General features: G+C 43.3%; 1 protein-coding gene across 1 annotated transcript in view; it reads left to right on the top strand.

Moving 5' to 3' along the window:
• IQCA1 (IQ motif containing with AAA domain 1) overlaps window positions 1–21,613 on the top strand; it is a 169,850-nt gene that overhangs the window by 66,600 nt on the left and 81,637 nt on the right. Inside the window, exons 7-8 of the mRNA XM_061206144.1 lie at window positions 120–204; window positions 9,302–9,424. Of these exons, the coding sequence (XP_061062127.1) occupies window positions 120–204; window positions 9,302–9,424 (208 nt within the window). The remainder of the gene's footprint in view (window positions 1–119; window positions 205–9,301; window positions 9,425–21,613) is intronic.

Below are 21,613 nucleotides of genomic sequence, written 5' to 3'. Positions count from 1 at the left end.
GAGCCCCTATCCTAATAACTATCACTCATTTCAGTGAACTTGACCAGAGCCAGCTAGTGGGGAATGCAGCAGAGAGGGCTGTGCTCATGGATGTTTATTCTGCCCTTTTTCTTCCTCAGGAACTTAACGGGCACATTTCCCGACTACCCTAAAGAAGAAGAAGGAGGTTCAGCTATTATTTTTTCCAACAAGACGCGACAACAGGTACACGTATGCGTGAGAAATAAAATGTAAATATATCATAATCGCATTTCTTTAAACTTTAGAGATAATGACTTTTGCAGTGTTATTAGGTCTTGGTTATTTCCCTACAGATGTTTACCTGGAAATACTTTTGTTGTTTATCAATTAATGTACTTTCAAAACTTTTTAGATGAATTCATGCTTTCTCCCGTCTTTGAAAGCGATGTGACAACACATGAGTTTCATCTTCTTAGTCAGTGATGAGCAGCTTGATTTCAGGAACCCTTTATGTTCTGGTCCCTGCTTGCCTCCCAGTATCATATCCTGTCCCCCTCACCCCATCTTCACACCATCAACTCCAGCGGTCCACTTGCCCGTCCTCCTCACCGCTCATGCTGCTGCACCTTTAGTGCCTTCGTGCATCTCATGCTCTCCCCCCACTCCAGCATGCCTTCTGCCCTTCTTCCTCTGCTTAGCTCCTGCTTGCCTGTCAAGACTCAGCTCTTTGCCATATTAATGTTCTTCAAGAGAAACACCCTTGGACCATCTCTGTAGATGCTCCAGTGGCATTTGATGATTGACATCCAAAGCTGCTTTTAGAAATGCCTTAATAAACTAGAAATAGGAAAGCTCTTCTTAACCTCAGAGTATTTATCATAGAAACCAAGAGAAGATTTGCATTACTCAACAGTGAAACGTTTAGAAGCATGACCATTAAAAGTGAAACTCAAGAAAAGAATAATTGCTATCAGCACTATTAGTTAATACTCTCTGGAAGTTCTAACAAATGCAGTAACATAAGAAAAAGAAAAGAAGTTACAGATATTTAAAAAGTGACGATTTTATTATTTTCAGATTATGTGATTATATTCCTAGAAAACACAAACTTATCAAAAAATTATATTGACATATTATGCAGAATTGTACAGAATTATACAGACAAAATTCACTGAAGAAAATGAAAGAAGACATGAATAAATAGACTGATGGTTTGTTTCTCTGGATAGAAAGATTCAATAAAATACAAATACACATTATCTTTCCATTGTTTTTGCAGTTAATGCAATTCCAATAAAATCAAAACAATTTTTTATTGACAAAATTATTCTCAAGTTTATAGAGAAGAATGAATGCATGACAATATCCAAAAAGTTTATGAAAAAGAACTGTAATCAAGGGAACTTGCCCTACTTGGTATAAATCAAACTATAAAGTAATTGAGCCATCATGGTACTGGGAAAGGAATAGACAGATAACAGCAATAACAAAAATAGTATGTCATGTGCAGCATTTATTGGACAAATATTCTGTGCCGGGTCCTATGCAAAGAACATTATGTAAATTAACTCATTCAATCCTCCCAACCCACGAAGATCAAGCCATTTGGCCAGATTCACAGTTAGTAAGTTGGGGAGCTGAGATTCAGACCCAAACAGTCTGACTTCAGGATCATGTGCTCAGAAATGGATTCAGGTACTAGTTGGAATTCAGAAATATAATCATGACCTAAGTGGAGAAGGATGAACTATGCAATGAATAATATTGGGACAACTTGCTCTCCATTTGAGAAAATCTTTACCTCCCTTAATATACAAAATAAATTTCAGATGCATTAAGTATTTACATGTAAAATATTAAACCACAAATTACCAGTAGAAATTGTTTGATATTTAATAATAATGGGGAGTAATTTTATAAGTATATCACCATAGGCAGAAATCGTAAAGAGAATAAGCTGATATCTCTGACTAAATGAAACTTAAATAGCAAAAAATATCATAAATGAAATTAAAATCATATGATAAAATGGAGAAAATATTAGCAACGTAGCTGACGTTAGGTATCTTTCATATGTAGAGTTCTTAGAAAGTAATAAGAAAAATCTGAACACCTCAGTAGAAAAGGCAAAAAATATTAAAGTAATTAAAAAATTTTTTAACTCACTAGGAAAGAAATTTAAATGTAATGTTACTGTATCTCTTTTCACCTATAGGATTGCTAAAATTTTTAACTTGTGATAATAATTGGAGTTGGTGAGCGTGTGGAAAAAAGTCACTCTCGCACATTGTGGCTGGATACATAAATTAGCATGACATTTTTTGAGGGCCGTTGGCCAAGTAAATATCAAAATATTTACTGTGTATACCCTTTAACCCATAAATGCTCTTCAAGGAATTTATACTAAGGAAAAAATAAAAACAAGTTGCCATAGATGGGCAACAACAAACTTTTTCCTTTAGCAGCAAAATAGTGAATATTTGTGGAACATACAGTCTCTGCTGCAACTACTCAACTCTGCTATTATAACATGAAAGCACAGACAATATGTAAATGAATGGGCATGGTTGTGTTCCAATAAAGCTTTATTTACAAACATGGGCGGCAGGCCAGATTTGGCCCGTGTGATGTGGTTTGCTGATACTTGCCATAGGTGACTGAAACAGCTGTTCTTGTCTGCACTGTTCACAGCATTGACAGAGAAGAAACAGGCTGATGTTCGTTACTAGGGAATTAGTTAAGTAACGTGAAACACTAACTAAGCAGCAGTAAAAACCATGCTGTAGATGAGGTTTTGTCAGCACTACTGACCCCACAGTCAGCATCCCTGGCTTCCTCTACTTCCCCGCCTGAGCCCTCAGGGTCAAGGGGAAGAGCTCTTCTCCCAACTCCCTGTCAAAAGCCAGCATCAGCTCCCAAAGCCTTCTCTCCACCCTCCTGTCCTTCTCCCCTGAACTGTGTGACCACTTAATAACCACCCTCTTGTTGGCAGTTCGAGCCCTCCCTTGAGTGACTGTCATTTTGATGTGATGTTATTTCACTTTTTTACATGTTTAGGTCTTGTCCCTCCAGCTAAATCATCCGGCACAAGTTGTGTCTTGAAAGCCCATGACAAGCAGCCAGACATGTTTCATGTTAGCTTTTAAAGGTAACAATTATAGAACTAAGAATGTTGGTGGAATGTCTAAATTGTCCATCAGAAACTCTCAAAAGTAGAGTTAATGTCCAGTCAAACTAAAAGCAAAAGAAAACTGAAGACATCTGGCTAATACGTACACTAAAATCAAAACAAAGGGAGCCACAAAGCAGCATGACTTTAAAAGGCAGATGGTTGAAGAGTCAGGACAGCATCGTGGTGAAGAATGCGAGTTCCACTAGGTCTGCGGCCTTAGGCAAGCGACTTCCCCTCTGCATCTCAGTTTTCTTGTCCACGGATGGAGATGCTAAAAACACCTGCCTCCCTGGGCCGATGCAATAATTAGATGATACATGTAATGTACTCAGAACGGAGCTTGGCACCCTGAAATCATTCAGAAAGTCTTAGCAGTTGTTACTAATGGGAGGAGAGGGAGGAGGAGGGAGAGGAAGAAAGGAAGAGGAGAAGGAGGAAGGGGAGGGGGAGGAGGCAGAAGAGATAGACCAAACATAATCATTATAACATGCACGTATACAGTCAAATTTATATTTGTAAAAACAAAACAATGCAAATACTTTTTCTGAAGTGAGCATAATCACATTGATGCCAAGCCCCCCAAAAGATGGAATACAAATAGAACCTCAGGTCAGTCTTCCTTATGAGTATAAATGCAAAAATGCAAAGTGAAATATTAGCGAAACACTACAATCAAGTGGTGTTTATTCCCGAACGCAAGCATGGTTGTGTTTTGGATGTTCTGTGAATACATTGCATCATATAAAGAGATCCAAAAGGGAAGACCATAAGCTCATCACTGTGGATGCTGAAAGGGCATTTTACAAATTCAACTCCCTTTCTTGATATTTAAAAATAAAACAAAAAATGGAATATATGGATAGTTCTTCAACATGACAAAATATTTCTTAGTTCAAAAGCTAATATCATGCTTAATGAAATTCACAAGAAACATTTCCACTGATGTCATGAAAAATACAAGGATGGCCATTATCACCATTGACCCACAGGATCTATTGAACACTATTACACAAGAGAAAGAATGTAGAGATAGAGAATTGGAATGGAAGAGGGGAAATGGTCACTTTTTGCAGGTATGTTCTGTACTTAGAAAAGCAAAGAGAATAAACTGAAAAACACCTTAAACAATATGAGAAGTAAGATGGGGAGTTACAAAATTAATATGCAGAAAGAGAAAGCTTTTCTATGTTCAAACAGCAGCTACATAGAAAATATAATAAAAGAGTCCATTTACAATGGCAACAATGACACGAAGATAAAATGTCCAGGAATAAATTTAATAATAAATGTGTGTTCTATGGGAAGAAAAGCTTAAAACATTCTGAAGAATGAAAATGAACAGATGGAAAAGCATATTGTATTCTTAGGTAGGAGTACTCAATGTTATAAATACTTCAACACTCCCAAACATCATCTATACATGTAGTACGATCAAAATAAAAATACCAATAGCATTTTGTTGGAGTGGGGAGTCAGGGCATGCAGGTGGTGACTAATTTGATTCTAAACTTTAGGTAAAAAGTAAATAACCAGGAATAACTAGTAAAATTCTGAGAACGAAGGGTAATGAGGAGGAACCAGCCCTGCCAGGTATTAAAACATGTTTTTAAGAGCCCGTTGATACAGGCAAATGACTAAATGAAAAAGAATAGAAAATCAGGAAATATATCCAAATTCACATGGAAATTTAGTATATAATAAAGAAGCATCTCATCTTTCTTGTAGAAGGAAAAGAAAAAGACCATTTAATGAATGGTATTATAATAACCAGGTTGTCAACTCGAAAAGAAGAAAATTAATCTCTATCTCTTGATACTTTACCCCAGAATGATTCCAAATGGATCAAAGATTTAAATGTCAAACAAAACAAAAACACAAAAGAACTAGAAGCAGCCAACAAAGAAATATGTCATAACCTCAGAGTGGGAAAGACCTTTTTACCTCTGTCGCACAACCCAGGAGTCATAGAAGAAAAAAAACATGAGTTAAACTACGTTAAAAAAATTTTTTAACCTGCATGGCAAAACCGACCCCAAGTAAAGACAAATGACAGACGACACACTGCAAGAATTATTTGTAATGAGTATCACAGATAAGAGATCATTTTTCTAATATATAAAGAGCTCCTACAGCTCTATAAGAAAAAACTCAATAACCCAGTATTTTTAAAGCCAAAGGCTATGAACAGTTCTCAGAAATGAAAATCTAAATGGATTTGAAACATAATAAAAGATGTTCAACATATGAAAAGACAATCAACCTCCCACGTATAAGAGAAATGCAAATTAAAGCTACACTGACAGACAAAATTGATGGATTAAACCTCATCAAAATTCAAAACTTTGGGGCTTCAAAAGATGCCATTAAGAAAATGCAAATACAAGAACAAACTGGAAGAAGATATTTGAAAACTTATACTTGATAAAGGATTTGTATCCAGAATGTACAAAGAACTCTTACATCTCAATAATAAGACAAACAATCCAATCAAAAAATGAGCAAAAGACTCGAATAGACAATTCACAAAGGAATATATATGAATAGCTAATAGGCACATGGAAGGATGCTCAACACCGTTAGTCATTAGGAAGATGAAAATTAAAACTATAATAAGGTACCATTTCACAACCACTAGGATGGCTGTAATTAAAAAAAAAAAAGACAATAACAAATATTGAGGATGTAGAGAAGAGGAAATCCCCCCACATGGCCAATGGGGATGTAAAATGGTGCAGCCACTTTGGAAAACCAGTTTGTCAATTTTTTAAAAGTTAAATATAAATTTACCAAATGACTCAGCACTTCCACTCTTAGTACTTTATCCAAGAGAAATGAAAACATATGTCCACACACAAAAAAATTGTATGTGAATATTCATAGGAGCATTACTCATAAAAGCCAAAATTTTGAAACAACCTAAATATCCATCAGTTGGTGAATGGGTAGGTGAAATGTGGTATATCCATGCAATGGAATATTATTCAGCAATAAAAAAGGAACAAACGATTTATACATGGTATAACTTGGGTGAACCTCAAAAGCATGATGCACAGCGAAAGAAGCCAGACATAAGAGACCACATAGTATACAATTCCATTTATATGAAATGTCCAAAAAGAGTAAATCTATGGAAGCAGAAAGTTGATTAGAGCCTGGGCAGAAGGGCAGGAGAGGGAAGACAGATTAACAATTAATGGACATGAGGGGATCTTAGTGGGGTGATGGAAATGTGCTAAAACTGATTTATGGTGATGGTTGCACAACTTGATAAATTTACTAAAAAATGATTGAATTGTACACTTGAAATGGGTAAATGTAAAAAATGTAAAATATGCTTCAATAAAATTATACATATATTTTCAAAAAGAAAAATAAAACAGGTAGGCCAGATTTGACCTTCAGTCCCCTTAGTTTACCAAAAACATGATGGCTGACTTAATAGGCACTAAAGTGCACCTCTAATTTTGGGAAGTTTTGCTGTAGTTGAAGAGCACAAGCAAAATAAATTCCACATTGACACCTAAAAAAAAAACCCCGAAACAAATACAACAACATGCCTTTTTTTACCCGTTCAACTGGCAAACATAAGCGCCGTGTCGGTGAGCATGTGGGGAAACGCGTAGTTGCCCGCATCGCTGGCAGAAGTGTAAATCAGCAGAACCTGGTGGAGGACGTTTGATGGTATTATACATGTATGTGCACGTGATCCAGCGTTTCTCCTTGTGGGAATTATCCTGCAGGTATGCTCGCACACTTGCAAAATGACATTTGCATGCGTTGATTCATGGCAGCTTTGTGGGTAATAGTAAAAGATTGGAAATAACCTTAATTTCCATTGGTAGGAGAATGGTCAAATAAGTTACGAATGGGGAGGAAACATTTCACTACATGCTCTTTCGTAACTTCTGAAGTGTGGATGGTGTAAATGTTTTATATATTCAAAATAGTAAATAAACTGGGTAAAGATCTAGAGGAAACAAACAATGCTGTTGATGCAATCGATACACTGAATTTTATGCTTCACAAATAAGGATTTTATCCTCTTTTCAGATGCATATATACATATATATATATATTCAAGTTTCTGAAAGTTTCCAAACTTCCGAGACCAAAACATGTCCATTTTCCATAAGTGCACCAGAGCATAAAAGTCCTGGCAGCCACAGTTTGGTTCTATGAGTGGAGGTGAGCCTGACCCCCAAGGAAAACATTGCTATTCTGATAACAAGGGACTTTTAATCCTATCTAAAGACACCCTTTTTATTACCAAATAATGTGCACAACATATACGTCACCTCAACTCCCCAGTACCCCCTCGCTGAGCGCCCCCCGCCCCTGCAAAATCTTCATTAGAGCCCAGGGGATGGGTGAGCCTCAGGATGGTATGGAGTTGGACACATGACTATAGTTTTTTTTTTTTAAGTCCAGATGGTGCCTGAATAGTCTGCTTTGTTCATGATAAAGCTGTTTTGAACACTTTTAAAGGTATGAAGTAAGCTCCTAAAAACAACATAGCTATAAATTCAAAAATACAATACTAGAAAATAAACTTCAGCATTTTAGTAAATCACAGTAAGGCATAATCAAAGTAGGCTTGATCCCAGGAGGATGGTTTAGTACAACACACTAGGGGTGAAATGATATTAGCCTTTTTTTTTTCTTTTAAATTTATTTATTTATTTATTTTTATTTTTGGCTGTGTTGGGTCTTCGTTTCTGTGCGAGGGCTTTCTCTAGTTGCGGCGAGCGGGGGCCACTCTTCATCGCGGTGCGCGGGCCTCTCACTATCGCGGCCTCTCTTGTTGCGGAGCACAGGCTCCAGACGCGCAGGCTCAGTAGTTGTGGCTCACGGGCCTAGTTGCTCCGCGGCATGTGGGATCTTCCCAGACCAGGGCTCGAACCCGTGTCCCCTGCATTGGCAGGCAGATTCTCAACCACTGTGCCACCAGGGAAGCCCTAGCCCTTTTTTTAAAGTGCATACCTTGCTCTCCAGAAGTAACCACTGTACTGAATTTGGTGTTTATCATTCCCTTACATTTCTTACACTTTGACTATGTATGTATGTATCCTGAAACCATAACTGTCAAGTATCATTTTTTTGTTTCACTAGATGCATTTCACACTGAAGAATAAATTTAGAGATATCGTTCAGCATCTTGCCTCTTTACTTTCTACATTATGCAGGTCATCCTGGTTAGCACCTGTTTGAATCCCAGCTCAAGCCACTTACTAGCTGTGTGTGTTGACCGTGTGACTGAACGCTTTGTGCCCCGTTTCCCTCATCGATAAAACAGGTCGATAACAGCTTGCACCCATGGGCTGTGCTCTACAGTAAATGAGCTCGTCTTTGTGAAGCTCTTAGAGCCAGGCCTGGCGATCGTCAGTGCTGTGGATGGAAGTGTTGACTTCATTCTAAAGCTGAGGAAACTGAGGCTCAGAGAGGTTATGCCGCTTGTCTCAGTCACATGACCAGTGATGAGCAGAGCCCGAGGGTCAGACAGGGTATGTGTCCCGTCACGGTCACCATCCTGCCTCCCAGAATTCACAGTGGGAGAGAGCTCAGTAAATCTGCTGTACTGAATGGAATTATATAGCTTTTTACAAACTTCCGCTAATTCTCCAGGGACGCTAATCCTATGTGAACCAGGCATTTTTTAACCACTATTTTAAATTTTTGGAGAACAAATGGATTTTTGTAGGAAATACAAATTAAATCACAGGTGAAAGACACCAACTCTGAGGAGAGATGCATGATCATATATGGAGTCCAAGCAGGAAGCAGCAGGAGTTCTTGGCTGGGATTTGGGGAAGAGGTGTGCGTGGGCCTGGCGCTTGGGCTGCGGCTGAGATGCTGAGGGAGTCGAGACCTCTCCTGGTGTTCGTGGAACCCCTGGGAGCCAGAGCAGCTCTGAACCTGCAGGGAATTGGTTCAGAAATGTCCTCCCTCTCTCTCTGTCTGCCCTCCAAGATCCCACTGCTGTCTCCACTGATGAATCCAACCAAAGGCAGATGGCAGGAGGGAGCCCAATGATGCTAGGAGGGGTCGGTCTGTGGGCCCAGAGCAGGGCAGGGGAGGGACACTGGCACAGATACTTCCTTCCAGACAGGAAAAATAGTCCTCATCTCGATCCAACTCTGAAAATGCCACGATGATTTTGTTTTTTACCAGGTTATTGAGGATATTATTGCAAGCCAAGAAGAGGAGGAAAAAAACAAAAAGAAGAAAAAGGAAGAGAAACCCAAAAAAGGCAAAAAAGGAAAGGAAAAGAAAGAAACAAAGGAAAAAAATAAGGTAAGGTATTTGGAATTTTAGAAATTGGGGTTTTTTTTGCTTTTTTGCTTTGAATCCATGGAATAATCTCAAATTTGTTGAGACTGTAGTCACTCGTTTCCTTGGGAACCATGCTATCTACCAGCTGTTTTTCTTTTTTTCTTTTTTTTTTTTTTATGAAAGCTGACACTTTTTTTTTCTTATTTGTTATTTATTTTATACATATTCGTGTATATATGTCAATCCCAGTCTCCCAATTCATCCCACCACCACCACCCCCTGCCACTTTCCCCCCTTGGTGTCCATACATTTGTTCTCTGCATCTGTGTCTCTATTTCTGCCCTGCAAACCGGTTCATCTGTACCATTTTTCTAGATTCCACATATGTGCGTTAATATACGATATTTGTTTTTCTCTTTCTGACTTACTTCACTCTGTATGACAGCCTCTAGGTCTATCCACGACTCTACAAATGACCCAATTTCGTTCCTCTTTATGACTGAGTAATATTCCATTGTGTATATGTACCACATCTTCATTTTTTTTTTTTCCATGTTGGTCGACAGTTGCCATCTTTTCTATGACTCATAAATACCTATTAGGATAAGGAGTGGTTTCAACAACTCAGATACTTTACATTATTCACAAATGTGATAGCTTTGAATTTTCATTCTTCAAGATAAATGATTCCACTCATCTTTTCTCAAGGGTAGAGATAAGGAACAGTTCTTGGCAAACTAAGTGACCACTACAAAGTCCAAATAATTGTGTCTGCTTTCACCAAAGTGTGTTCATTTCAATTCATCACTTCACGTCGACATCTTGGATCTGTTTTAACAGGACTTGTTTCTTACTACCCAAAGGAAAGCAGAGTTCAGAGACACTGCGGGCCAGGCATGCCCTGTGCGATGGGGTTGCTGGTGGTGGGCGGGCAGGGGCGTGCTGCTGTCCTGGGTGCGATCGGAGGGGTTTTCACCCTCAAACATGGGGAGAGACCACTGCCAGGGTGGTGGTTCTCTCTGCATAAACTCCTTCTTTGGGAAATGGAGTTCAGGCTGAAAGCTAGCGTCATCTGAAAACGTGAATATGTTCACTGTAGCGGCTGGCCCAGACAGATCCTGCTTCACAGCTGACCAAAACCCTGATCTGAATCAGAGTGGATCCTGAAAGGCTGTGTCCCTCTGTGACTGTCCAGAAGCAGAGACCCAGCTCTAGCCCAGCTAGCCGTGGCCATACTCCTCGTATTCTGAGGATTCCCACTGACGCTCAGACTCACAAAGTTCTCTGTGGGAGAAGCAACTCACTGGGGTCTGGTAGATGCATCTGGGACTTTTGGATGCATCACAGTGAGAGAGAAATTGGACGGGCTATGTAGTCAAGGAGTGATTGGACCAAGGAGGCAGAAGTTGTGAGCAAGAGAGAGGGAGGTGATGGTGAATATAAAATGTCAATACCCAAAGTCCACGAAAATGCAAGTGATAAAAGCCAGCCTCTTGTTTAAAATCCTTTGGCTTGATTGAGGCCGACACTGCAGGCGAGGGTGCCTTTCCAGTGGTCACGCCTGCACGGTGATATGCGGACATCAAGCACCTGCCCCCGCTGTCCTGCCCTCTCTAACTGTGTTCCATTGTTTTGCTGCGCGGACAAAAGAAGAGAGACCCCTCCCCACTCATTTTGAGCACAGCCCACTCCACTGTAGTGGATGCTGAATGGGACCCCTCTGATGCCCCCTTCAGGACCAAGGGGCTCAGTCCCCAGCTACCCAGGATGCGGTGCTGACCCCTCACGGTTAGTCCCTCCCCAGGAACTGTTCAGGGTCTAGGGGGGTGCTTCAAGTGAAGTGAGCCGCCGCCACGGGGCATGGGACTTCAAGGACAGTCACATTAGGGACTTCCCTGGTGGTCCAGTGGTTAAGAGTCTGCGTTTCTACTGCAGGGGGCACGGGTTCAATCCCTGGTCGGGGAACTGAGATCCCGCAGGCCTGCACGGTGCAGCCAAAAATGAATGAAGAAATGAAATGAAATGAAATGAAATGAAATGAAGAAATAGCATCGTCTTAGGAAAAAAAAAAAAAAGACAGTCACGTCAGGGTACAAAGACCCAGCCCCTCACCTCCCAGGACAACTCTGAAGGGTTCTCCTAGCTCCTGGGCTCCCTGTGGGATCAGCTACCACTCTCCTGCAATTGCATCCCAGTTCAGCTCCCCCTCTGCCCAGTTCAGCTCCCCCTCTGCCCAGTTCAGCTCCCCCTCTACCCAGTTCAGCTCCCCCTCTACCCAGTTCAGCTCCCGCTCTGTCCAGTTCAGCTCCCCCCTCTACCCAGTTCAGCTCCCCCTCTACCCAGTTCAGCTCCCCCTCTGTCCAGTTCAGCTCCCCCTCTACCCAGTTCAGCTCCCCCTCTGTCCAGTTCAGCTCCCCCCCTACCCAGTTCAGCTCCCCCCTCTGCCCAGTTCAGCTCCCCCTCTACCCAGTTCAGCTCCCCCTCTGCCCAGTTCAGCTCCCCCTCTGCCCAGTTCAGCTCCCCACTCTGTCCAGTTCAGCTCCCCCTCTGCCCAGTTCATCTCCCCCTCTGTCCAGTGCCACTTCTCTCCCTCCCTCCCTTACGGGTGATATTCCCAACAAACCACCTGCACGTTCTCCATCTCAGTGTTTCCAGGGAACCCCACCCAAGGGACCAGCTATTGCTCTGTCTCATGGACTTAAGCTTTCAACCTTGTTACCTTTGTGATATTTTAAAAAGGGTCTATTTTCCCTTTATGGAGATGAGTTGAAATATTCAGATGTTTTTATATGAGGTCTTTCCCAAGTTTTCTGACTATATATATGGGGCTGGCAATTGATAGATGACCAAGTGTTATAAAAATACTCAAAGAATAACCATACAGCTCTGCTGTTGTGGTTAGGGGTTAGAGTTAGGGGTGAGTCAGTATCTGCAAGTTAAACAAAACTCGTTTCCTCTGTTTCCTGCCTTACCCTCTAACCAGGATGAATAATAGACGTCTTTTTCTACAGGTCAAAATACTAATTTCCACACAAGGATTTGAATAGCTGGTCTCAGGAATGCTTCCTGATTCTTTAGGAATGATTTTAGAATAAGACTTTAAAAGTCAATGGAAAAGGTAATCTGATCTATAAGAAACATACCAACATCATTTAATTGTATCAAGTTTTCGTAGAGGTGAACATTTCACATTTTAATAATCACATTATCACTGTGTAGACCTGTACTTTTCATACAAATTCATTTCTAAGTAATTCTGAAGGATTTTCCCCATCATTTGCAACTACTTCGTAAATGCTGATGTACTCAAACTTTACTTTTTTGTCCAGAACCATTCATCATTAAGTGACTATTTAATAGCTAGTTAATAAAACACTATCACTCAACAAAGACCAGATTGTGTAGCAGATAGTTTCAGATTTTTATGGAACAAGCTTCACTAACAGTGAATTTTAATTTGCAAGTGTCAAACTCACTCATGCATATTTAGAGGAAGAGACACTTAGAATAAAATTGAAATTCTTCCAGCTGTCCCTTTTCTTAGGCACTGCTTCAAAATTATCTTGCCAGGTGGAGGAGGATTTTAAAAATTAACTGTATCAAGTGAGCTGTCTTTTTGGTTTTGGTTTTTTTTTTCTGGAACAAGTTAGAATTTTAGGGGTGCAGGCAGATCAGTAGGGCAATAAGTGGTCTGTGGGTTCCCTGGAAACACTGAGATGGAGAACGTGCAGGTGGTTTTTTGGGAACATCACCTGCAAGGGAGGGAGGGAGAGAAGCAGCACCGGGCAGAGGGGCAGCTGAACTGGGTAGAGGGGGAGCTGAACTGGGGTGCATTTGCAAAGGAGCATAAATATCCAGGGAGTAGCTGTTGGGAGGGGCCTGGAGGGTGAGTGGACCAGAAGGCTGGGCGGGGGCAGTATTCCAGGCAGTCTCCAAGCCACAGAACCAGAGGACAACTTCAGAGCGTGGATGACAGGAGGCCAGGATAGGTGTGCAGTGTGTGGAGCCCGGAAAGGCTGCAGCAGGCAGTGAGTGATCCCTTGGGGGGCCTGGCAGAGACTTCTGCAGAGAGAAGATGGACAGAGAGAAGACCCTATAAAGAGGCTGAAAAGACAAGCTATAGACTAGGAGAAAGTATTTTCAAATTATATATCTGACAAATAATTTGTATCTAGAATATATAAAGAATTCTCAAATTTCAACAGTAAGAAAAAAAAATGTCTTTCTTTTAAATCTTTTGTTTTAAATCCATCTCTGAAAGTATTGAGGATTGCAGATAAGGAGATCCCCTTAAACGAGGGCTTTGATAGAGGAGATGCTGGTGCCAGAAGGACATTTTTTGCAGACCGATAGCAATCTCTGCAAATATGCTTTCAATACCAACATAATTTTATTTGCCTCACTCTGGACCTCATGTTGGCTTTAGAAACAAAAATACAGAAAAAGAGCACTCTGTAATCCATCCCTACAGTTCTTTTCTCTTTGTTGTTTTTCAATGTTCCGTATGTTCAACCATTTGGAACTATTTTCAGTGGTTTTGTCCTGCCCATAACACATGATCACACGAATACTAAGGAGTCTTCTGTAAGCTTCCTCCAGCCATAAAATGACTTGACTTGGTGCTCACTTCTTCTGGAAAGCTCCTTGGACCTATCCATATGCAGCACAATTAGCTTGAAAAGCTATTGTTTGTCTGCAGTGCCACCCAGCCGCTCTGACCACAGTGCCCCTTGGCCCAAGGAGGTGCTCCACATTGAACCGTGGAGCCAACCACGTTCTTATATAATTTTAGAGTATTTCAAACCAAACCTTGCACTACTTCACACAGATGGAAAAGTGAGTGTCATGGGTTTCCAGAGGCTGCTATCAGGAATAAGGATTTCATTATGGAAATAAACATACTGAGCATCTTCTGTGTCCACTGAAGTGCAGTAAGAGAGGGGATATAAGGAAGTGAGAGGCTTCTGGGCTGTAGAGACAGGGGCTCTTAACCCAGGGAACACAGACCCTGTGGATACACACCCCAAAATTGTACGGAATTATGCGAGATGCATTCTCCTGGGAAGAAGGTGTATGGGTTTTCTTTGTGTTTTCAAAGGATTCTTCTCTCTAAAAAGCTCAAAAACCACTGCATGCAGAAAGGACATATTGGGTTGTATAAGGGAAGGGCCAAGAGAAGCACTGCAGACTCAGAAGAGAGTGAGGCTCTATAAGCACTGGAAAAGGTGGAGGCTTCCCGGAGGGGGTGGCATCTCAGGAGAGCTACAGGAGTCTACGCATGTCTCCTCATCTCAGGGGAACGAAATCTCCTGGCCGATGCCCCACCTTCTGTCCTGCACGTGCAATCTCTTCTTCCCGCAGAAGCCAGAGTGACCGGACTCCAATGTAACTCTGATCAGCACTCCTAACAACGCTTGAAGCTCACGAGCTGTGCAGTATTTATTTCTGAAGAAATGAGGAAGTACTCAGGTGAGGACCCTAGGGTGGAAGTGGTGGATGGAAAAACATGGAAAAGCTGCAGGAGATATCGCAAAGGATGACCAGCCTGGTGGGCTGGGTGTTTGAGGAGGAGAAGGAGACCAGGAGTTGAGGTGGCTTCCAAGCGTCTTGAGCAACAGGAACTGGCTTCAGAACCCTGATGGTGGGACATCCAGGTAGATGTCCGACAATCAGCTGGAGGTTCAGCGCTAACTCAGGTGGGATCAAGACACGGTGTAGATGCAGGAGTTGCCCCTGTGCAGGAAACCCTAGTGAAGGCGGGAGGATGGATGGGTTTTAGGAAAACCGGTGTGGGTATACATTGGAGGATCTGGATTACATCCATCTATCAGGGCAGGGGGAAGAGGTGAAACCAACCAGGGAGATGGAAGCAGCCTGGCGGCAGGGAGAAATTCAAAACAGTGACGCTCCTATTTAATTTTCCACCTGGGTGAATTTCTGGAAGGAGGAAAGGAACGTTTTCCTTCTGTTCCCCTCAGTCCATTCACCATGAGAAGTGAAAACTAAGAATACGATGGAGGCAGAGTCAGGAGACTCTTTAAAGAGAAGGGACCACTGGTGTCAAATGCCGCAGAACAGTCAAGGAGGAAGCTTGAGAAAGAAGGTGTGGTGTTGAGAACATCTCTGGGGCTATTTCAGGAAAGCAGAGCAAGGGCAGGAGGTGCAGAAGGCAGATGACAGGCAGGCAGGGGGCTCGGGCTGAGACCTGTGGGCAGCTGGTGGACATACCTCCTTCAAGAAGTTGCAAAATGATGACTTAAGTCGAGAGAGGACTTTAAGATGGGGAAGAACTGTAAATGTACCGGGACAAAGGGAAAAGTGTCCTTGGCCTGGGAGAGCTTAAAATTGTCAGGAGGTGATGCCGAATAGAGTAAGACAAGGTTTCTCTGCAGCGAAGAGCAGCAGAGGAGAAGCCGGGAGAAGCACAGGCATTTGAAGAAGTGAGAAAAGGGTGGAGAAGGGGAGACCACTGTATTCAAATGGCCTCTGGTTTCTCAGTGTAACAGGAAGCAAGTTTGAAACTGGTGTGACACTGCTCAGCTAAGAAGCACACAGCGAGGCACACGTAAAGACAACAGGCAGGTGAAGAACCCACTCACACTGGGACCATCTCGGGCTTCAGTTGCTACAGCTGCCCCACGCCACCAGCTGGGTGTAGCCCGGGCCAGAACCAGACCGATGCAGGTGAACTGTGTTCTCTGGACCCTGATTTCCCACACTGTGACTTTCTGGAAAGGTCACAGAGATTTCCTTCCAGGAGAAGTAAGCACTAAAGACAGGAGGATCCCGGGATTCCTTTGCTGGCCTGGCCCTACCCTGCAAAGGCTCATCTAATTAGCATATCAAGCAATATATAACGTCACTCAAGCAGTACGTGTTCCGTGGAGAGGGGGAAAAAATCACTGATTAGCAGAAAGAGAAAAATAAATGGAAGTTGCCCTCGCACCCATGACCCAAAGTTAATGGTCATTAACATGTTGGTGTATATACCCTTCCAGAAATTCCTTTATGCATATATATATATATATAGTTTCTTAAGATACATTATTGCTAGTAACTGTTAATTGTCACGTCCTGTGGAGATGTGAAGTCAAGATAAATGTAAGGATTCTGAGCGGGAGCATGTCAGTTAAGCTATGAGAAGGCTGAGTGTTAGCTCGAGCTAAGTCTTCCTAAAGGGCAAAGAGGTCAGCCAGGTGGACAGAGGTAAGAGTGGTTCCCCCAGCAAAGGGGGCCTGTGAGGACTACAGAGGTGGGTGCAGAGCCGGGCTGGTGGTGAGTGGGCCGGGGAAGGAGACAAGCCGGCGGTCTGGATGGCCCGAGGGAGAAAGTCGTATATTCCACAATAATAGCCAGGAAGCTCCTTCTGACAAAAATTAAACCTAGATATCCGCAGAGAAAATTGGGACAGATGTATTGAGGACATAGCTATACATTTTTAGACTTCAAATTGTAGGTTTTGTCAGATCTGCCATACATCTTTCATGTGGGAAGGCCAAAAAGGTTGAGTAACTGATTCTCCAGTCTCAATGGAATGTGAGAGCAGAAAAGGCAAATGACATTCTAAATGCAAGCTTGAAAACAGTTATGAGATGATGAAGTATTTTTACAAGTCAAATTTCATGAGGTATCACATTATCATGCATTTTTATTTTAAAAGGCAGTTTTTAATGATGATAGCTTCTGGGCTGATTTTTTTCACTTCTGGATCTAAAAGCGGATTATAGTTTCACTCTGAGCTCAGTGGGAAGTAATCAGCCTCTTCCCAGTCACAGCAACCTCACTCCTACCCCCAGGACAGAGACCCTAAGGGAACCATCAAATAATCTGAAAGCCACAAGTGATCAGTCTGACATTTGGACTTGTATGTTAATAGGTATATGCTGAAACACATACCCCCATTTAAGAAACGGAACAGGGACTTTCCAAGAGGTCCAGTGGTTAAGACTCAGCACTTCCACTTCAGGGAGCACGGGTTCGAGCCCTGGTCGGGGAACTAAGATCCTGCGTGCCGCATGGTGTGGCCGAAAAAATTTAAAAAAAAAACAAACAAAAAAAAACAGAACAGATGTGACCCTACTTGAATTTTGACACTTACCCACTAATGTGAAGTGCCGACCGTCCCTCCACCCACAGACCACTTCAGATGCACACGTTGGCTAATAGAAAATTTCAACAGGGCTTCTGTTCATCTGAGTCCCTCTTTAAGCCAGGCTAGAAATGATCCTAATGGTTAACATTTGGGGAGGGGTGTGGGCAGGCACACTGTTTACCTCTGTCCACTCTCCTAACTTCACCAAGACGAATACCTAGGATACGATATTTGACAATGAAAAATCTTTTGGAATCCTCTGCATTTTTCTCTGTATCGCTATCTCATTGATGATGATTAAGGAAAAAAATTGTGTTGTATAAGGACCCCATGTCACACAATAGATGGAAACTTACTAAAAATTGTCAGTTTCAGTACATTGACGTTATAAATATGTTCTAAAAATCAAATTGAGGGGCATCCACCAGTTTATTCTTACTAAGAAACTGCTTTGTCCTTAATGATTTATGACAGATTGGGTCATGACAAGAAAGTGGGGAGCTGATCTGAGAATAGCCAGCTGCCCGAAAAGAACCTCCGTGTGGCTGAGCTTCCTAGTGGGACCGAGAGACCAGGCAGGCAGGTCTCACTGCTGCTAGATGTGATGTTTGAGGCATCCTGGAGAAAGAGTGGCCCAGAGGCCAGAGCTGTGGCAATGGCTCAATTTGCAAAAAGAGAAGAAAACCAGATGCCACAGACCACAGATCGTGGCACCAGGTGCGACCATGCAGAGGACAGATAGCCCATGACTCAACCCTCTGAGTGAGGCTGGGAGGTGAGAACACGACTCTCTCGTCTATTTGGTGGGTCAGCAAGTGTGGAAGGCAATGGAGACATAAAATGAATGAGACATAGTAGACACTGCCCTCCAGGAGCATAAAGTCAGTTAAGAGACCAAAGGTAAGAAATTGACATTTATTAGCAATAAAAATACAAAACCATCAGTACAATCTCAAGGTAGGAGAAACCCGTCTACATGGGACATACATGGAAAAGTCAGGAGGACTTGTCAGCTGTCTGACTCGTGGTGTGATGGAAACGTCTGGAAGGCCGGCCACCTTCACGTTCAGGCCAAGAAGGAAGCTGACCATGGCTCCGCCTATAACCATTAGACCAGCACCATTCCTTAACTGGGCACCTGGCTGACTAGAACATATCCGTCCATAGGAGAGAACCGGGAGGTGGAACTATCTGGAAGTCTCTTTCTGAGATGTAGGTAAAGGAGCCAAGAAGGTTTCACCGTGAGCTGACTTTGGGCTTGACGAGGGTTTGGATTCTCTGACGCCCCCGGAGGACGAACCGGGCCTCAGCTGATGGAAAGAGGGCTTCTGTTAACCTGTGGTCCTTGCTCTAGCGGTTGATTAGAATTGCACAGAATGGGCTGGTTCTAAGAAAATGTCCGTGCCCCATTCGAGGAGATTCTCATTTCCCTGGTCTGGGGTAGAACTGGGGTATTGGAGGTCTTTTCTTTTATGCTCTCCACTGGGTTAAGTAAAAAGAAAGTGTTTTCTACCAGTGGAGTTGGGCTGCCTCTGGAAGAAGTGAGTGTCGGAATGTGGGCGAGGGCTGTCCAAGGTCTTGTTCGCCTGAGCAGGCAGGCCAGAGGGCAAGGGGCTGGGCTGCACTGGAGGAGGGGGATGGGAAGGCAACCCCCAGTTTCCACGGGGGAAATATGTATCTGACAGTCACAGTCACGGGGAAGCTCAGGACCCAGGAGTCACCTGGTAAGAGGTGACACTGGCAGATATAAGGAAGAGGGATGATGGTGTGACATCAAGGGGTGTCCCAAGGCACGGTCAGTGAGAATCTGCGAATCCCAGTGCAGGAGATCCCAGAGGCAGGCCCCAAAGGTAGAGCCTGAAGGATGCACCCTTGTAACCCCAGCACCTGGAAATTTCCACACGCGGTAAGTGCTCAGGAAATATTTACAAGTAAACAAGATAAGGTCATAAAGCTGGTAAACTAGCCCCCCACACACACACAAAAAAACTGAAGACAAAGTTCAGTGGCACCCAAAGAAGGCATATGAATTAAAAGTTAATACTATGTTTCACCTACTCAGCTGGCAAAACTTTTTTATCATTATAATTATGCTGTAACCGACAGACATCACCTGTGCATATAAATAAAGAAAAAGAAAAATGAAAGGTTCATTGGATAAAGGTGACAGTGATGCAGCTGATTATTTCCTTGGATTTTTAAAATCTCTATCGCATTGTTGCAATGGTGTCTTTTCTACAATTAATAAGCATTTTTGCAAAACACACAACATGGCTCTGGCATTAGCTCGCAGGAGGAGCTGGGGTGAGCCAGCCCCCCTCTCTGGACATCCCTGGCTGGCATCTGCACAGAGCAGATCCTCAGTGATATTTATAACATTTCTGAACAAATGGAAAAGCTGGACATATCTAAGACGCTGTTTCTTTTGGTTTTTTTTTTAATAAATTTATTTATTTTATTTATTTTTATCTTTGGCTGCATTGTGTCTCCGTTGCTGTGTGCAGGTTTTCTCTAGTTGTGGCGAGTGGGGGCTACTCTTGGTTGTGGTGCGCGGGCTTCTCATTGTGGTGGCTTCTCTTGTTGCGGAGCACGGGCTCTAGGCACGCGGGCTTCAGTAGTTGTGGCTCGTGGGCTCAGTAGTTGTGGCTCGCGGGCTCCAGAGCGCAGGCTCAGTAGTTGTGGTGCACGGGCTTAGTTGCTCCACGGCATGTGGGATCTTCCCAGACCAGGGCTTGAACCCGTGTCCCCTGCATTGGCAGGCGGATTCTCAACCACTGCGCCACCAAGGAAGCTCTAAGACACTGTTTCTTATTGGGACTCACTGGGTCTACTGGGTGGCAACACCAGCTCACTCAGGTCAGCAGACAATGAGATGGAGCCAGGGCACGTGGAGGGCTCAAGACCTGGCAGACGTGGGCTGGAGCTGGGAGTTGCAGGACCCAGGTCCACCGGGACCAGCTCCTCTGTCCACCCCCTTCTCTAAAGAAGGCCGTGTGGTGGCTGGGACCCACGTTCTCACCTTGCTGCCAGCTGGCCGGTCCACCTGTGTGTTCCCACGCCAGTGCAGAGGGAGCCAATGCGGCCGGTCAGTCTAGCTCCTCGGGGTCGGCTGCTCCAGGAGAGGCGCGTCTCTCTGGTTAGACACTCTCCAGCCACTCGGCTGAGCTGGGAGTTGTGGCCGAGAAGTTTCCATCAGAAAGGGATGTTGGTCAAGGCAGGCACCACTGACAGGTGCAGCTGTACTTGTATGACCCCTTCACAGTGAAAGATTCAGAAAAAAAAAGTGACTTTGGAGTTGAGAGGGTAAAACCTCTCGTGGAATTTCTCTCTCCCAGTAATTGTCAAAATGAGCAAGATATTAAGTGTTTAAAACAGCAACCAAAGGAAAGGATACGTCCAATGAACTATTGACCAAAGGAAGAAATATCTCTAAAAAGGAAAGCAGACGTGTTCCATCGTGCTTTCTCTCTGGTTAAAAGGTGCCTCCTGTGACGGCCAGTTATGTCATTACCACGTGGAAAGTCGTGGGAACCGCTAACGTCCGCTGTCATTCTGTGCAATCAGGATCAGATGTTTCCAAAACTGGTCTTACAGTGTTTTACTCCCCTTGAGAACTTGATATTTATTATAGAAATAAAGCTGTACAAATAGACCTATAAATCTTATTTTTACTTACATGCGTTAAACGCCTAGAGAACAGGCCTGATGCTGGTTCCATATAGGGTACAAAATATCAGCAAGACGGAATCCTCCTCCATGGGGGCCCACAGCCCAAGAGAGCAGCTAAGACAGGCACACAAATAGCCAATAATATGCACAGAGGAACAGGCGCCAGGAAGGATAAGCAGATCCTACTGAGCAAGGGGAGAGTCTTCTTGACCTGGGAGAATCCAGGACGGCTTCACAGAGGAGGCGATATTTGCCTCAGACCTAAGAAGATGGGAAAATGAATTCTGGTCCGAGAGAGGTGGGCACCCTGACCCCCTCCAGCCTGTGCCCGTGCTCCAGCCAGAGTCATGACCCGACAAGCAGATCCATTCATGCCAGGCTCCTGCGGGGACCCCCAGGTGGCTGCCCTGCTCTCAGACCAAGTTCACACTCTCTGAGGAACACGGCTC

Source organism: Eubalaena glacialis, chromosome 1 (assembly GCF_028564815.1).
Source record: "Eubalaena glacialis isolate mEubGla1 chromosome 1, mEubGla1.1.hap2.+ XY, whole genome shotgun sequence".
Taxonomy (NCBI): domain Eukaryota; kingdom Metazoa; phylum Chordata; class Mammalia; order Artiodactyla; family Balaenidae; genus Eubalaena; species Eubalaena glacialis.
Note: the sequence above shows the minus strand (reverse complement) of the source record. Positions and strands in the feature narration are given on the sequence as shown.